This window comes from Anomaloglossus baeobatrachus, chromosome 5 (assembly GCF_048569485.1).
Source record: "Anomaloglossus baeobatrachus isolate aAnoBae1 chromosome 5, aAnoBae1.hap1, whole genome shotgun sequence".
NCBI lineage: Eukaryota > Metazoa > Chordata > Amphibia > Anura > Aromobatidae > Anomaloglossus > Anomaloglossus baeobatrachus.
The window spans coordinates 23,122,408-23,140,276 of record NC_134357.1 but is presented as its reverse complement, the minus strand read 5'-3'; the positions used below and the strand labels follow the sequence as shown (position 1 = coordinate 23,140,276).

The 17,869-nt window shown below is 54.3% G+C and overlaps 1 protein-coding gene across 1 annotated transcript in view; it reads left to right on the top strand.

The window, feature by feature from the left end:
• LOC142310687 (uncharacterized) overlaps positions 1-17,869 on the top strand; it is an 80,799-nt gene that overhangs the window by 29,886 nt on the left and 33,044 nt on the right. Inside the window, exon 7 of the mRNA XM_075348268.1 lies at positions 244-1,470. Within this exon, the coding sequence (XP_075204383.1) occupies positions 244-1,470 (1,227 nt within the window). The remainder of the gene's footprint in view (positions 1-243; positions 1,471-17,869) is intronic.

The following is a 17,869-nucleotide window of genomic DNA, read 5'->3' as shown; positions in this document are numbered from 1 at the left end:
ATATACTACACCACACAGGACACAGCCTCTATATACTACACCACACAGGACACAGCCTCTATATACTACACCACACAGGACACATCCTCTATATACTACACCACACAGGACACATCCTCTATATACTACACCACACAGGACACATCCTCTATATACTACACCACACAGGACACATCCTCTATATACTAAACTGCACAGGAGATTTTAAATAACTTATTACATACAATGTCTACTTTCTTTCAGGGATCTCTCTGTGTTGCGTGCTGAATGGATTAGATGTATCCGCTTACTACAAACTTCATGTTCTTCCCTTGTTTCATGGAGGCCACAGGATCCAGCAAAAATGACAGAGCCCCCCAAATACTTGCTGGTCAGCTGGGGACGAGGGATAGAGTCAATAGAGACGGCAGCACAGGAGATTGGAGCGGCAATGACGGAAGATCGCTCTGTGTCGGATACATGGGGACAAAGGGAGACATCATATAAATCACAAATTGAGGCTCTGCAGTTGGAAGTGGAAACTAAGACCTCATCTGAGCAGATATTAGAAGGGCAACTGGAATCCGTTAGATCTCGGTGTGAGGCAGCAGAGCGAGAAAACAACCTGCTGAAGCTTCAACTTGTGGCAGCAGAAAAAGGAGCAAGCGCAACGAGGTTACATCTCGAGATGGCACAAGAAGAAGCGAACATGATGAGGACGCGGCTGGAGGCAACGGAGCAGGAAGCGAGCACGATGAGGACGCGGCTGGAGGCAGCGGAGCAGGAGGCCAGCATGATGAGGACGCGGCTGGAGGCAGCGGAGCAGGAGGCCAGCATGATGAGGACGCGGCTGGAGGCAGCGGAGCAGGAGGCCAGCATGATGAGGATGCGGCTGGTGACAGCAGAGCAGGAGGCCAGCTTGATGAGGACACGGCTGATGACATCACTGCTAGAGATGACGCGTCCAGGCTCTCTGTCACCTCCGGTGGAATCTACTCAGCTGATGACATCACTGCTAGAGACCACGCCTCTGGAAAGTAGCACGATGATGTCACGGCTAGAGACAGCTCAGCAGGGAGTTGGGTCAGGACAGGATGTAAATTTAATGGACATTTCATATAGTAGCAACTTGTCACAATCACAATTTGTAATGGCAAAAGAAGATTTGCTGAGGTCACGTCTTGAGTCGGAGTTAAAGTCGCTGACATCAAAGGTTCTAGAGACCGAGAAGGAGATGGAATCGTTAATGGTGCAGCTGGAGGCCTCGCGGCAGGAGTTGCGATCACTGGAGATGAAGGTGCAGTTCTCAGAACAGGAAGCGGAATCACACCGAGGACATGCCGGAGCGTTGGAAGAAGAAGTCCGTTCTTTGAGGGCGGAGCTGCTCGAGCGCTCTGAAGAGGCGGAGCTTCTGAGGTCAAGTCTGATGGCGCATGAGATGGAGGAAGAGTCGCGGCTTCAGAGCGTAGAGCGGGATCTGCGGGACGCTCAGTGAGTGCAGCTTCCAGTCTCTGATTGTTTCCAGTCTGTATAATTATCCGTAGAGACCATATTTTTCGGTTTTTAAGAGGCACCCCAAATTTAGAGGTAAAAAAAAAAGGGGGGTGTCCGTCTTACAATCCGGTGGTGTCCTACCGGGAGGGGGCGTCAGCTCTGGTGGGGTGGGGCCACAGAGGAGGCAGGGACAGTGGTGGAATAGGGTGATGCTGCGAGTTCTGAGTTGGGGCTGCAGGTTGAGGGTGCTTTGCTGTGCTGGGGGCTGCAGACCGAGGGAGCTGCGCTGTGCTGGGGCTGCAGGCCGAGGGAGCTGCGCTGTGCTGGGGCTGCAGACCGAGGGAGCTGCGCTGTGCTGGGGCTGCAGGCCGAGGGAGCTGCGCTGTGCTGGGGCTGCAGACCGAGGGAGCTGCGCTGTGCTGGGACTGCAGACCGAGGGAGCTGCGCTGTGCTGGGGCTGCAGACCGAGGGAGCTGCGCTGTGCTGGGGCTGCAGACCGAGGGAGCTGCGCTGTGCTGGGGCTGCAGGCCGAGGGAGCTGCGCTGTGCTGGGGGCTGCAGGCCGAGGGAGCTGCGCTGTGCTGGGGGCTGCAGGCCGAGGGTGCTTTGCTGGGGCTGCAGGCCAAGGGTGCTGCGCTGGGGCTGCAGGCTGAGGGAGCTGTGCTGTGCTGGGGGCTGCAGGCCGAGGGTGCTTTGCTTTGCTGGGGCTGCAGGCCGAGGGTGCTTTGCTGTGCTGGGGGCTGCAGGCCGAGGGAGCTGCGCCGTGCTGGGAGCTGCAGGCCGAGGGAGCTGCGCTGTACTGGGGGCTGCAGGCCGAGGGAGCTGCACCGTGCTGGGAGCTGCAGGCCGAGGGAGCTGCGCTGTGCTGGGGGCTGCAGGCCAAGGGAGCTGCGCTGTGCTGGGGGCTGCAGGCCAAGGGTGCTGTCACCTTTCCTATTGATCCAATCTAGAAGAAAATATATTTACAGCCCTGCCCTATTTGCCTGTATGCACATCATTACTGGGGTCTCCTGTCCAGTTGTTCTGCTTTTCTATTTTAAAAAGGGTGCACAAACTTTTGCATAAGACGATGTAAATGAATTAAAACTTTTTTTCTTCATCGTTCCTTATGGGAGACCCAGACCAAGGGTGTATAGCTTCTGCCTCCGGAGGACACACAAAGTACTACACTAAAAAGTGTAGCTCCTCCCTCCGAGCATATACACCCCCTGGATGACCAAATCTAGCCAGTTCAATGCTTTGTGTTCAGGAGGTCACACACACATGCATTCTCATCTGATTTTTGATTTTTGATTTCAAAGAGTTGGAAGAAAAGCGGGTCCAATCTGGACTCCCGGCATGTCCCTTCTCACCCTACTGTGTCGGCGGTGCTGTTAAGGTTGATTTTACAAGGCTGGAGCCTTACATGCCGCGCTCCTTCACCATCCCTCGGGCTCTGGCTTGAAGTGGGAGCCATCACGGTTCTCACTGCTTTGCATGAGACCGGTCTCCATCCGCAGCCCTTTCAGGACCCTGCCGGACGGAGCGCTCACCCCTCAGGGACCTGGCCCTGCGTCTCATAAGCTAAGTATTGAGACGTTATTGAGGGGTCCCTTGTACATTTATTGTGGGGAGAGTGTGTTATTTAACTTTGCTGTGATTTCTTCAGCGCTCTATTGGGAGACCCAGACGATTGGGGTATAGCTACTGCCCTCTGGAGGCCACACAAAGCACTACATTAAAAGTGCAAGGCCCCTCCCCCTCTGGCTATACCCCCCCCGTGGTATCACGGGTTCTCCAGTTTTAGCTTTGTGTGCGAAGGAGGTCAGACATTCCATGCATAGCTCCACAGATTTTAGTCAGCAGTAGCTGCTGACTATTTCGGATGGAAGAAAAGAGGACACATATAGTGTCCCCAGCATGCTCCCTTCTCACCCCTGGATGGTGTTGTAAGGTTGAGGTACCTATTGCTGGTACAGGGCTGGAGCCTGACATGCTGTTTTCCTTCCACATCCCCTGGTAGGGCTCTGTGGAAGTGGGATCCTGCCGGCCTCTCAGCTCTGACGCCGGGCTCCATCCACAGACCCATTAGAACCTGATGGAGACGGAGCAGGAGTACGATCAGGGACAGGCCCTGCATCATACAGGTACTCTGTGTCCCCGGCAGGCACAGACACACTCCGGGCTGGCTGGGTGTTGTAGTGCGCCGGGGACCGCAACGTTGGAGCTAGTGTCCCTACAGATTACTGGGGGATTGTTTGTGTATGGGAACGCAGCGCCGACCCCCTCTGGACCGGGCGGCGCTGCTGTGACTTGTGGTGCGTCGGGGATCCGCCGTCCGCGCTTTTACGGCGGCGGCGGTTATAAATTGAGTCCCCGGCTTTTTGGGCCTAGGACGCCGGCAGCTCCGATTCGTTCCCGCCCCCACCCTGTCATTCAGGGTAGGGGAGAGACGCTGTTCGCTAGCAGCGACGAGGGCTGGAGCCTGATTTACATGCTCCAGCCCTCACACTAGGCACAGAGGGAAGCAGGCTTCCCGCTCTTAGCCAGGAACGCCCAGGGCCCGCCCCCCTTCTCTCTCAGGACGCCGGCAGCCATTACATGCAGTCTGGCTGGAGGAAGGACGCAAGGCTCTGGGAGACCTGGACTAGGGGCTATCTGGCGACCACACACCCGCTTTTTAAGCGGGCGGTAAGCGATTTTTCTGTGCTGGTCCCTCTAGTGCCTCACGGTGTATCGGTATACTGTGTAGGATAAGAGATATTGTATTTCTTGCACTGTGAGGTCGCTTCTGGCTGCATCTCCCAGATCACTCTGTGGAAGCAACAACATGCCATCCTCAAAACGCAAGGCTGCCAAGGCTAGGGCTGTGTATACTGCGGGTGCTGCATGTGGGGCTAATCTACCAGCAGGCTCCGATGACCCCCATTGTGTGCAATGCTCCGACCCGGTGCTGCTTCGCCAGCCGGAGTCAGGAGGGAGAGTGACCCAGGCTGAGACGCCTGTAAGTCCTGCCCCGGTGACAGGGACAGACTTTGCAGTTTTTGCTGATAATATGTCTGTCTCTATGGCAAAAATCCTTGAAACCTTGCAATCTATGCAGGGGGCTCAGTCTTTGGGCACGGCGAGGCCTCTGTCCTCAGGTCCCCCTCACTTGGAATTAATCCAGCCCACAGGGGGGTCCCCGGCTTCACAGGCCGAGGATTATGACTCAGATGATAGCCCCAGCCACCCTAAGCGAGCTCGCTGGGAAAGACCCTCGACGTCATCACACTGCTCAGGGTCTCAGCGCAATCAGTCTCCCTGTGATGTGTCTGATGAGAGTGATCAGGAATCCATTCCTGGAACCCCTCTCAACCTGGATACCCCTGATGGGGATGCCATGGTAAACGACCTTATCTCAGCCATCAATAGGCTGTTGGATATTTCTCCCCCAGCCCCTTCAGCAGAAGAGGCGGCTGCGGAGCAGGAGAAGTTTCGTTTCCTTTATCCCAAGCGTAAATTGAGTGCTTTGTTGGATCACGCTGACTTCAGAGAATCAATCCAGAAGCACGACGCTCACCCAGAAAGGCGTTTCTCTAAACGATCTAAAGATACGCGTTTCCCTTTCCCCCCTGAGGTGGTCAAGCGCTGGACACAGTGTCCAAAGGTAGACCCCCCGATTTCCAAACTCGCAGCTAGGTCCATAGTTGCAGTGGAGGATGGCGCTTCACTTAAAGATGCCAATGACAGACAGATGGACCTTTGGTTAAAATCTGTCTATGAAGCTATCGGCGCGTCGTTTGCTCCGGCATTCGCAGCCGTATGGGCACTCCAGGCTATTTCAGCTGGCTTAGCAAAAGTGGATGCTATCATACATCCAGCAGTGCCGCAAGTGGCGCACCTTACCACGCAGATGTCGGCGTTTGCGTCTTACGCTATCAATGCGGTCCTAGAATCTACCAGTCGCACCTCAATGGCGTCCGCCAATTCGGTAGTTTTGCGCAGAGCCTTGTGGTTAAAGGACTGGAAAGCAGATGCTGGTTCCAAAAAATGTTTAACCAGTTTGCCTTTATCTAGAGATAGACTATTTGGCGAGCCATTGGCTGATATCATTAAGCAGTCTAAGGGTAAAGACTCCTCTTTACCACAACCCAGAACAACCAAACCTCAGCAGAAAAAGTGGCAGCAGAGGTTTCAGTCCTTTCGAGGTTCGGGCAAGACACCATTTACCTCGTCCAAAGGGACTCAGAGGACGCAAAGAAACTCAGATTCGTGGCGGGCTCACACGCGCCCCAAGAAAGCAAATGGAGGTACCGCTTCCAAAGCGGCTACCTCATGACTTCCAGCCCCCTCCCTCCGCATCGCCGGTCGGGGGCAGGCTCTCCCGCTTTTCCGGCATTTGGATGTCACAGGTCAAAGACCGGTGGGTGACGGACATTTTGTCTCGCGGGTACAGAATCGAGTTCAATTCTCGTCCTCCAGCTCGGTTCTTCAGAACCTCCCCACATCCAGACCGAGCAGATGCTCTGCTGCAGGCGGTGGGCTCCCTAAGAGCGGAAGGAGTGGTGATCCCAGTCCCTCCTCAGGAACAAGGGCAAGGGTTTTACTCCAATCTCTTTGTGGTTCCAAAAAAGGACGGCTCGTTCCGTCCTGTTCTGGACCTAAAACGGCTCAACAAACATGTGCACGCCAGGAAGTTCCGGATGGAAACCCTGCGTTCTGTCATTGCCTCAATGTCCAGAGGAGACTTCCTTGCCTCAATAGACATCAAAGATGCTTATCTCCACGTGCCAATTGCTACAGAACATCAACGTTTTCTACGTTTTGTGATAGGTTCAGTTCGTAGCTCTGCCATTTGGTCTGGCAACAGCCCCACGGGTCTTCACCAAGGTCATGGCGGCGGTGGTAGCAGTCTTGCACTCTCAGGGACACTCGGTGATCCCTTACCTAGACGATTTATTGGTCAAAGCTCCCTCTCAAGAGGCATGTCAGCACAGCCTGAATGCTACGCTGGAGACCCTACAGTCTTTCGGATGGATCATCAACTTTCCAAAGTCGATCCTATCACCGACTCAATCACTAACGTATCTTGGCATGGAGTTTCATACTCTAGCAGCGATAGTGAAGCTTCCGCTGAACAAGCAGCGGTCACTACAGACAGGGGTGCAATCTCTTCTGCAGGGCCAGTTGCATCCCTTGCGGCGCCTCATGCATTTCCTAGGGAAGATGGTGGCAGCCATGGAAGCAGTTCCCTTTGCGCAGTTTCATCTGCGCCCACTTCAATGGGACATTCTCCGCCAATGGGACGGGAAGTCAACGTCCCTGGACAGGAAAGTCTCGCTTTCCCAGACGGCCAAGGACTCCCTACAATGGTGGCTCCTTCCCACCTCATTGTCTCAGGGAAGATCCTTCCTGCCCCCATCCTGGGCAGTAGTCACGACAGATGCGAGTCTGTCAGGGTGGGGAGCAGTATTTCTCCACCACAGGGCTCAGGGGACGTGGACTCCGCAGGAGTCCACCCTTCAGATCAATGTTCTGGAGATCAGAGCAGTGTATCTTGCTCTACTGGCCTTCCAACAGTGGCTGGAAGGAAAGCAGATCCGAATCCAATCGGACAACTCCACAGCGGTGGCATACATCAACCACCAAGGAGGGACGCGCAGTCGGCAAGCCTTCCAAGAAGTCCGGCGCATTCTAATGTGGGTGGAGGACAGAGCATCCACCATATCCGCGGTTCACATCCCAGGCGTAGAAAACTGGGAAGCAGACTTCCTCAGTCGCCAGGGCATGGACGCAGGGGAATGGTCCCTTCACCCGGACGTGTTTCAGGAAATCTGTCGCCGCTGGGGAGTGCCGGACGTCGACCTAATGGCATCCCGGCACAACAACAAGGTCCCGGCATTCATGGCGAGGTCGCGCGATCAAAGAGCTCTGGCGGCAGACGCCTTGGTTCAAGATTGGTCGCAGTTTCAGCTCCCATACGTGTTTCCGCCTCTGGCGCTCTTGCCCAGAGTGCTACGCAAGATCAGATCCGAGTGCAGCCGCATCATACTCGTCGCTCCAGACTGGCCGAGGAGGTCGTGGTATCCGGATCTGTGGCATCTCACGATCGGTCGACCGTGGTCACTGCCAGACCGACCAGACTTACTGTCCCAAGGGCCGTTTTTCCATCAGAATTCTGCGGCCCTGAACCTGACTGTGTGGCCATTGAGTCCTGGATCCTAGCATCTGCAGGATTATCTCAAGGAGTCGTTGCCACAATGAGACAAGCTAGAAAGTCGAATTCGGCTAAGATCTACCACAGAACGTGGAAGATTTTCTTATCCTGGTGCTCTGCTCAGGGAGTGTCTCCCTGGCCATTTGCATTGCCCAAGTTTCTTTCCTTCCTGCAATCGGGGTTAGAAAAGGGCTTGTCGCTCAGCTCCCTTAAAGGGCAAGTTTCGGCACTATCCGTGTTTTTTCAGAAGCGTCTAGCACGTCTTTCTAAGGTGCGCACGTTCCTGCAGGGGGTCTGTCATATTGTGCCCCCGTACAAGCGGCCGTTAGATCCATGGGATCTGAACAGGGTACTAGTTGCTCTCCAGAAGCCGCCCTTCGAGCCTCTGAAGGAAGTTTCCTTTTCTCGGCTGTCACAGAAAGTGGCGTTTCTTGTTGCGATCACATCGCTTCGGCGAGTGTCTGAGCTGGCAGCTCTGTCATCCAAGGCTCCCTTCCTGGTGTTCCACCAGGACAAGGTAGTGCTGCGCCCTATTCCGGAGTTTCTCCCTAAGGTCGTATCCTCTTTTCATCTTAATCAGGATATATCCTTGCCTTCGTTTTGTCCTCATCCGGTTCACCGGTATGAAAAGGACTTACGTTTGCTAGATCTGGTGAGAGCACTCAGAATCTACATTTCCCGCACGGCGCCCATGCGCCGTGCCGATGCACTTTTTGTCCTTGTCGCTGGTCCGCGCAAGGGGTTGCAGGCTTCTAAAGCCACCCTGGCTCGATGGATCAAAGAACCAATTCTAGAGGCCTACCGTTCTGCGGGGCTTCCGGTTCCTTCAGGGCTAAAAGCCCACTCAACCAGAGCCGTGGGTGCGTCCTGGGCATTACGTCACCAGGCTTCGGCTCAACAGGTGTGCCAGGCAGCTACCTGGTCCAGTCTGCACACTTTCACCAAGCATTATCAGGTGCATACCTATGCTTCGGCGGATGCCAGCTTAGGTAGAAGAGTCCTGCAGGCGGCAGTGACACCCCCGTAGGGGAGGGCTGTTTTGCAGCTCTAACATGAGGTATTTCTTTACCCACCCAGGGACAGCTTTTGGACGTCCCAATCGTCTGGGTCTCCCAATAGAGCGCTGAAGAAGAAGGGAATTTTGTTACTTACCGTAAATTCCTTTTCTTCTAGCTCTTATTGGGAGACCCAGCACCCGCCCTGTTGTCCTTCGGGATGTTTATTTGTTGTTTGCGGGTACACATGTTGTTCATGTTGAACGGTTTTTCAGTTCTCCGATGTTATTCGGAGTTAATTTGTTTAAACCAGTTATTGGCTTCCTCCTTCTTGCTTTGGCACTAAAACTGGAGAACCCGTGATACCACGGGGGGGGTATAGCCAGAGGGGGAGGGGCCTTGCACTTTTAATGTAGTGCTTTGTGTGGCCTCCAGAGGGCAGTAGCTATACCCCAATCATCTGGGTCTCCCAATAAGAGCTAGAAGAAAAGGAATTTACGGTAAGTAACAAAATTCCCTTCTTCCGGCCGGTTCTCTGGTTTTCTCCTGAGAACCGCGCCGAGGGTGCCTGCTTGTCGGCCGCATGGAAAAATTTAGGCCCCGGCTTCGGCTGCGGCCTACTTTCGGTTTCACTGCCCCTGCATGTCAGTCATGCAGAGGGACAGTGCGGCGCCGCCCACCGGCCGTTCAGCTCAGGGGAGGACACTCCTCTCTGAGGAGATGTTTCCCTCCCCTGTATTTCTCCTTGGCCCTCCGGTTCCCGCTCTTGGACTAAACCCCGCCCCCCCTCCTCATTCCGGCGCCATTTTATCAGCGTTCTCACACTGATCGGCGCTGGCTGCTGCAGCTCTGCATCTGCTGGGGGTCCGAGCTGTGGAATCCGGAGGGCACACAAAAAGCGGTCTGGTAAGCCACAACCTCTGGTTGTGGACTTTATTATACACTCTCTGGGGGTCATTCTGAAGGAGTGTGTTCTTTACTGCAGAACCTCCACCTCAGCAGCATGTCTCTCACTAGGAGCAAGGCTGCAAGGCTTTACTCTATATGCACTGCATGTAAGCTCGTACTGCCTGAACCGAGCACATATCCACATTGTGATGCCTGCTCTAACATGATGGTGCCTCAGCCTGGAGTCTCCCCAGGGGTCCCTCCGGCTGCTCCAGCCCCGGTGGCTGAACCCCCGGCTTGGGTAACTTCGTTTTCTAAAGTTATCTCCCAGTTCTTTGCCGACTCCATGGGACAGCTGTCCCGGACTCTGCTGAGCATGCATCAGCCCCCTTCTCAGGGCGCCTCTGCTGCTCCGACTCGCTCTGCAGAGTTCACAGAGGATTTTTCATCTGTTCCCAGACCCCGTCCTCCTAAACGGAGACGCAGGGACTCTTCTCCTTCCTCGTCCCACGGCTCTGATTCACGAGCTGAATCGCAGGGCGAGGAGGATGCCTTTACTGTGGGCTCAGACGCTACGTCTTTGTACCCCATTGATCTAACTGAAGGTGATGCGGATGTTAGTGACTTGATTGCGTCCATTAATTCCGTACTGGACCTCAATCCACCAGTGTCAGAGGAACAAGCCTCTCTGGTAGAAAAACACCAGTTTACCTCACCTAAGAGAGCAAGGAGTATGTTTTTTTAACCACTCCAGTTTTCAGGCCACTGTGACCAAGCCCAGGGCCTGTCCTGACAAACGCTTCCCAAAGCGTAGTTCTGATGACCGTTTTCCCTTTCCACCAGAGGTGGTCAAGGAGTGGGCTCATTCACCAAAGGTAGATCCTCCGGTGTCTAGAATCTCAGCCCGGACAGTTGTATCTGTGGCCGATGGCACCTCACTTAAGGGTCCCACTGACCGCCAGGTTGACCTTCTGGCCAAATCTGTATATGAGGCGGCAGGGGCCTCGTTCTCCCCGTCCTTTGCAGCAGTGTGGGCTCTCAAAGCCGTCTCTGCTTCTCTGGCGGAGATGCATTCCCTCACCAGGGACTCTATGCCCGAAATGGTTGCCTTAACTTCCCAGGCTTCGGCTTTTTCATCCTATGCCATGTCTGCCATTCTGGAGGCTTCTCACCGCACGGCGGTGGCTTCTGCTAATTCCCTCGCGATCCGCAGGATCTTGTGGCTTCGAGAGTGGAAAGCAGACGCTTCTTCCAAGAAGTACCTTGCTGGGCTCCCCTTTGCTGGGTCCCGGCTGTTCGGTGAACAACTGGATGAAATAATTAAGGAGGCTACTGGCGGGAAGAGTACTTCCTTGCCACAAACTAAAACCAGGAAACCTGTCCAGGGCAGGAACCAGTCGAGGTTTCGTTCCTTTCGTTCCTCCAACTGGTCATCCTCTAAGCCCTCAGCCTCGTCCACTAACTCAGCCAAGGATCGAAAACCCAGCTGGCGCACGAAGCCGCGTCCTCAGAAGAACGGAGGAGCCGCTGCCACTAAGGCAGCCTCCTCTTGACTATCTGGCTGCGCCAGCAACGTCCTTGGTCGGTGGCAGGCTATCCCACTTTGGCTACGTGTGGTTTCAACACGTCTCCGATCAGTGGGTGCGGGATATCATCTCCCACGGCTACAGGATAGAATTTTCTTCCAGCCCGCCAAACAGATTTTTTCTGTCCACTCCCCCCTGCTCCAAAGCCGCCGCCTTCTCCCAGGCCGTGGCATCCTTGCAGGCCAACGGAGTAATTGTACCGGTTCCCGCCCGGGAACGGTTCAGAGGTTTCTACTCAAACCTCTTCCTAGTCCCCAAGAAGGACAGTTCCTTCCGGCCCATCCTGGATCTCAAGCTTCTCAACAAGCATGTTCAGGTGCGGCATTTTCGCATGGAATCTCTGCGATCGGTCATTGCCTCAATGACACAAGGAGATTTTCTAGCATCCATCGACATCAGAGATGCCTATCTGCATGTGCCAATTGCAGTTTCACACCAGCGTTGGCTACGTTTTGCAATCGGAGAGGAACATTTCCAATTCGTGGCTCTCCCCTTCGGGTTAGCCACGGCCCCTCGTGTATTCACCAAGGTCATGGCAGCAGTGGTTGCGGTTCTGCACCTCCAGGGGTTGGCAGTGATTCCTTACCTGGACGACCTTCTAGTCAAGGCTACATCCAGTGCAGACTGTCAGCGGAGTGTCTCGCTCACTCTCGCCACGCTTGTTCAATTCGGGTGGCTTGTCAATCTGCAAAGTCCACTCTGACCCCGACCCAGAAACTTACGTACCTAGGGATGCAATTCGAGACTCTGCCGGCACTTGTGAAGTTGCCCTTAGTCAAACAGCAGTCCCTTTATCTGGTGGTGCGCTCTCTGTTGAAGCCCCGCCGTCATTCCATCAGGCACCTCATGCAGGTGCTGGGTCAGATGGTGGCGTCAATGGAAGCGGTTCCCTTTGCCCAGTTCCATCTGCGTCCCCTGCAGCTGGACATTCTCCGCTGTTGGGACAAGCGGACCTCTTCCTTGCACAGGCTGGTGGCTCTGTCGCCACAGACCAGGAGCTCTCTTCAGTGATGGCTTCGGCCCCTCTCTCTGTCCCAGGGACGCTCCTTTCTGGCCCCGTCCTGGGTGATTCTCACCACGGATGCCAGTCTATCCGGCTGGGGAGCAGTGTTTCTCCACCACCGAGCACAGGGCACTTGGACTTCGTCCGAATCAGCCCTCTCGATCAATGTGCTGGAAATCAGAGCTGTGCTCCTAGCTCTCGTAGCCTTTCACCACCTGTTGGCGGGCAAGCACATTCGAGTCCAGTCAGACAACGCGACAGCAGTTGCCTACATCAATCACCAGGGCGGGACTCGCAGCCGCCTAGCAATGTTGGAAGTTCAACGTATCCTTCAGTGGACGGAGGACTCCAAGTCCACCATATCCGCAGTCCACATCCCAGGCGTAGAAAACTGGGAGGCAGATTATCTCAGCCGTCAAACCGTGGACAGCGGCGAGTGGGCCCTGCATCCGGCAGTGTTCCCGTCAATCTGCCGCAAGTGGGGCACTCCGGAAGTGGATCTAATGGCATCCCGGCACAACAACAAGGTCCCGGTTTACGTGGCTCGCTCCCACGATCCTCAGGCCTTGGCGGCGGACGCGCTGGTTCAGGATTGGTCCCAGTTCCGTCTGGCCTACGTGTTTCCCCCTCTAGCTCTCTTGCCCAGAGTCCTGCGCAAGATCAGAATGGAGGGCCGTCGGGTCATAATCATTGCTCCAGACTGGCCCAGGCGAGCTTGGTACCCAGACCTGCTCCGTCTGTCCGTAGAGGTGCCGTGGCATCTCCCGGACCGCCCAGACCTTCTCTCACAAGGTCCGTTTTTCCGCCAGAATTCTGCGGCTCTCAGATTGACGGCGTGGCTCTTGAGTCCTGGATCCTGACGGCTTCAGGCATTCCTTCCGAGGTCATCTCCACTATGACTCAGGCTCGGAAGTCTTCCTCGGCCAGGATTTACCACAGGACTTGGAGAATTTTCCTGTCCTGGTGTCGCTCTTCCGGCCATGCTCCTTGGCCGTTTTCCTTGCCGACCATCCTGTCCTTTCTACAGTCCGGTCTGCAGCTAGGACTATCCCTCAATTCCCTCAAGGGACAGGTTTCGGCTCTGTCAGTGTTATTCCAGCTATAGGGTATTGGTGTGCACTCAGCTAGAGTATGGTTTCATTAGAGGTGCTAGTGTGGGGTCAATAGTCCCAGAACGTATTATGTAATAGACACTGCACTCTCTTGTTGATAAAATGAAGACAAAAAGTTTTTTTCTTTGCAAAAAAGTGATTATTTATTTGATGGCGACAAAAGATGGTGGACGTTTCGGCCCAACGGCCTTTATCATGTATAGTCGCTCCACAAGAGGGCTGTTTCAGAAGAGAAGAAGATAATGGAGCAGGATGGAAGGAGTACCACCAAGAATAGTTTATGATACAAGGTTTTCCAGAGGATGAAGTCTAGAAGCAGGTTAGATTTCCTTTGGCTGGAAGGAATTTGTGTACATGTATTCCAATGGAAGAGATTTCCAGCTTTTATCTTTATATATTCATGTGAATCACATAGACGTTTGGGTGGTTGTAAGAGAACATGTAGATAAACACCATCTGATAAAGGCTCCTGCAGACTTCTCTCATGTGGAGGAGGAGGTTTTAGACATTGGTGGGGTGGATATTTTCCTTCTGCACGCCACCTTCCCAGGATATGGCCGTCAGTTAAGTGTTATTCCAGCGGCGTATCGCCCGACTGGCCCAGGTGCGCACCTTCATGCAGGGCGCATCTCACATCATTCCGCCTTACCGGCGGCCTCTGGATCCCTGGGACCTTAATCTGGTCCTCACGGCCTTACAGAAACCCCCCTTTCAGCCTCTTAGAGAGGTTTCTTTGTTTCGACTTTCACAGAAAGTGGTCTTTCTGGTGGCCATAACTTCTCTCAGGAGAGTCTCTGATTTGGCTGCGCTCTCTTCGGAGTCACCCTTTTTGGTTTTTCACCAAGACAAGGTGGTTCTCCTTTCGACTCCGGACTTTCTCCCCAAGGTGGTGTCTCCTTTCCACCTTAACCAGGACATTTCATTGCCTTCCCTTTGTCCGGCCCCTGTGCATCGCTTTGAGAAGGCGTTGCATACTTTAGATTTGGTGCGGGCGCTCCGGATCTATGTGTCACGCACCGCTGCTCTTAGGCGGTGCACCTCTCTTTTTGTGCTGACCACAGGTCAGCGCAAGGGTCTCTCGGCTTCTAAACCGACCCTAGCTCGTTGGATTAGGTCGGCCATATCCGATGCCTACCAATGTTCTCAGGTGCCTCCCCCGCCGGGGATTAAGGCGCACTCGACCAGAGCTGTCGGTGCCTCTTGGGCTTTCAGGCACCAGGCTACGGCTCAGCAGGTCTGTCAGGCTGCCACTTGGTCTAGTCTGCACACCCTTTCGAAGTACTACCAAGTGCATGCTCATGCTTCGGCAGATGCGAGCTTGGGCAGACGCATCCTTCAGGCGGCTGTCACCCATTTGTGAAGTTAGGTTTTGCCTACTTCTCAGTTTTGGTTATTTCCCACCCATGGACTGCTTTGAGACGTCCCATGGTCTGGGTCTCCCATAAGGAACGATGAAGAAAAAGAGAATTTTGTTTACTTACCGTAAATTCTTTTTCTTATAGTTCCGACATGGGAGACCCAGCACCCTCCCTGTTGCCTGTTGGCAGTTCTTGTTCCGTGTGTTTTCACCGGCTGTTGTTGTAGACAGAGGTTCCGGTTATTCCGGGTTTTACTCTATCTCTACTTGTGGGTGGATGTCCTCCTTCAGCTTTTGCACTAAACTGGCTAGATTTGGTCATCCAGGGGGTGTATATGCTCGGAGGGAGGAGCTACACTTTTTAGTGTAGTACTTTGTGTGTCCTCCGGAGGCAGAAGCTATACACCCATGGTCTGGGTCTCCCATGTCGGAACTATAAGAAAAAGAATTTACGGTAAGTAAACAAAATTCTCTTTTTCTTCGGCGCTCCATTGGGAGACCCAGACGATTGGGTGTATAGCACTGCCTCCGGAGGCCACACAAAGCATTACACTAAAAAGTGTAAGGCCCCTCCCCTTCTGGCTTATACACCCCCAGTGGGATCACTGGCTCACCAGTTTTCTGCTTTGTGCGAAGGAGGTCAGACATCCACGCATAGCTCCACTGTTTAGTCAGCAGTAGCTGCTGACTATGTCGGATGGAAGAAAAGAGGGCCCATATACGGCCCCCAGCATGCTCCCTTCTTACCCCACTTGTGGTTTGTAAGGTTGAGGTACCCATTGCGGGTACGGAGGCTGGAGCCCACATGCTGCTTTCCTTCCCCATCCCCCTGAGGGGCTCTGTGGAAGTGGGATCTTACCGGCCCCCAAGCCCTGAGGCCGGGCTCCATCCACAGACCCAGTGAACCTGATGGATACGGAGCTGTGTACCATTCAGGGACAAGGCCCTGCAACTTTCAGGTACTCTGTGTCCCCGTACAGGCGGGCACGCACACACCAGACTTGCTGGGTGTAGAAGTGCGCCGGGGACAGTAACGCTGTACGCTGGGGTTTGAGTCACAGCAGCTTTGCTGTGTGACTTCATGTGCTGGGAACTACCGCGCCGGCCACTCTCGGAGCGGCGGCGCGGCTGGGACTTGTAGTGCGCCGGGGACTTAGCGCCGACCGCGCTTTTACGGCGGCGGCGCTTATAAATTTAGTCCCCGGCTTTTGCGGCCTAGCTCCGCTTCGTTCCCGCCCCCTCCCTGTCAATCAGGGAAGGGGAGAGACGCTGTAAGATTACTCAGCGCCGAGGGCTGGAGCCTTATTTACATGCTCCAGCCCTCTCACTTGGCACAGTGGGACGCAGGTTTCCCGCTTTTGGTCTGGCACGCCCAGGGCCCGCCCCCCCCTCCACAGGACGCCGGCAGCCATTCCTGCATGCAGTCTGGCTGGAGGACGGACACAGGCTCTGGGAGACCCAAGACTAGGGATTTCTGGCGACCACACACCCGCGCTTAGCGGGCGGTAAGCAGCACTTTAGTGCTGGCCCCTCTAGTGCCACAGTGTGTATTGGTGTACTTTTTCCTGTACCAGATATATATATATATATACTGCACTGTACGGTCGCTTCTTGGCTGTATACCCTATATTGCTCTGGGAAGACAACAACATGTCATCCACAAAACGCAAGGGTGCCAAGGCACGGGCTGTATACACTGCTTGTACAGCATGTGGGGCTAATCTACCAGCAGGCTCCAACGACTCTCATTGTGTGCAATGTTCAGTCCCAGTGGCACTTCGTCAGCCAGAGCCTATGGTGGTAGTAGCCCAGGCAGAGACGCCTTTGAACCCTGCCCCGGTGACGGGGACAGAATTTGCAGTCTTTGCTGATAAAATGTCTGTGACTATGACAAAAATCCTGGAGACCTTGCAGTCCAGGCCAGTTGCTCAGACCATGGACACTGCTGTGCCTATGTTCCCCGGTCCCCCTCAGTTGGAACTAATCCGTACTTCAAGGGGGTCCCAGGCATCACAGGCTGAGGGCTCTGACTCCGATGACAGTCCCAGGCCGCCTAAGCGAGCTCGCTGGGAGAGACCCTCCACGTCATCACGCGGGTCAGGGTCTCAGCGAGAAGGGTCTCTATATGATGAGACAGAGGTAGGTGATCAGGAGTCTAGTCCTGACACCGCACTCAATTTGGATACGCCAGATGGTGACGCCATGGTAAATGACCTTATAGCGGCCATCAATAGGCTGTTGGATATTTCTCCCCCAGCCCCTTCAGCAGAGGAGGCAGCTGCCCAGCAAGAGAAATTCCATTTCCTGTATCCCAAGCGTAAATTGAGCACCTTTCTGGACCACTCTGACTTCAGAGCGTCAATCCAGAAACACCATGCTTATCCGGACAAGCGTTTTTCCAAACGTCTTAAGGATACACGTTATCCCTTTCCCCCTGACGTGGTCAAACGCTGGACCCAGTGTCCAAAAGTGGACCCTCCAATATCCAGGCTTGCAGCTAGATCCATAGTTGCAGTGGAAGATGGGGCTTCACTTAAAGATGCCAATGACAGACAGATGGACCTTTGGTTGAAATCTGTCTATGAAGCTATTGGCGCGTCGTTTGCTCCAGCATTCGCGGCCGTGTGGGCGCTCCAGGCTATTTCAGCTGGTTTGGCACAGGTGGACTCTTTCATACGTCCAGCAGTGCCGCAAGTGGCGTCCTTAACTACGCAAATGACTGCGTTTGCGACCTATGCTATTAATGCGGTACTGGACTCTACGAGCCGTACCGCAATGGCTTCCGCCAACTCTGTAGTTTTGCGCAGAGCCTTGTGGTTAAAGGAATGGAAAGCAGATTCTGCTTCTAAAAAATGTTTAACCAGCTTGCCATTATCTGGAGACAGACTGTTTGGTGAGCAATTGGCGGAAATCATTAAACAGTCCAAAGGTAAGGACTCTTCCTTACCCCAGCCCAGATCAAGCAAACCTCAACAGAGGAAGTGGCAGTCAAAGTTTCGGTCCTTTCGAGGCTCGGGCAAGCCCCAATTCTCCTCGTCCAAAGGGACTCAGAAAGAGCAAAGGAGCTCTGATTCCTGGCGGGCTCACTCACGCCCCAGGAAAGCAACCGGAGGTACCGCTTCCAAGGCGGCTGCCTCATGACTTTCGGCCGCCTCCCTCCGCATCCTCGGTCGGTGGCAGGCTCTCCCGCTTTTGCGACATTTGGCTGCCACAGGTCAAAGACCGGTGGGTAACAGACATTTTGTCTCACGGGTACAGGATAGAGTTCAGTTCTCGTC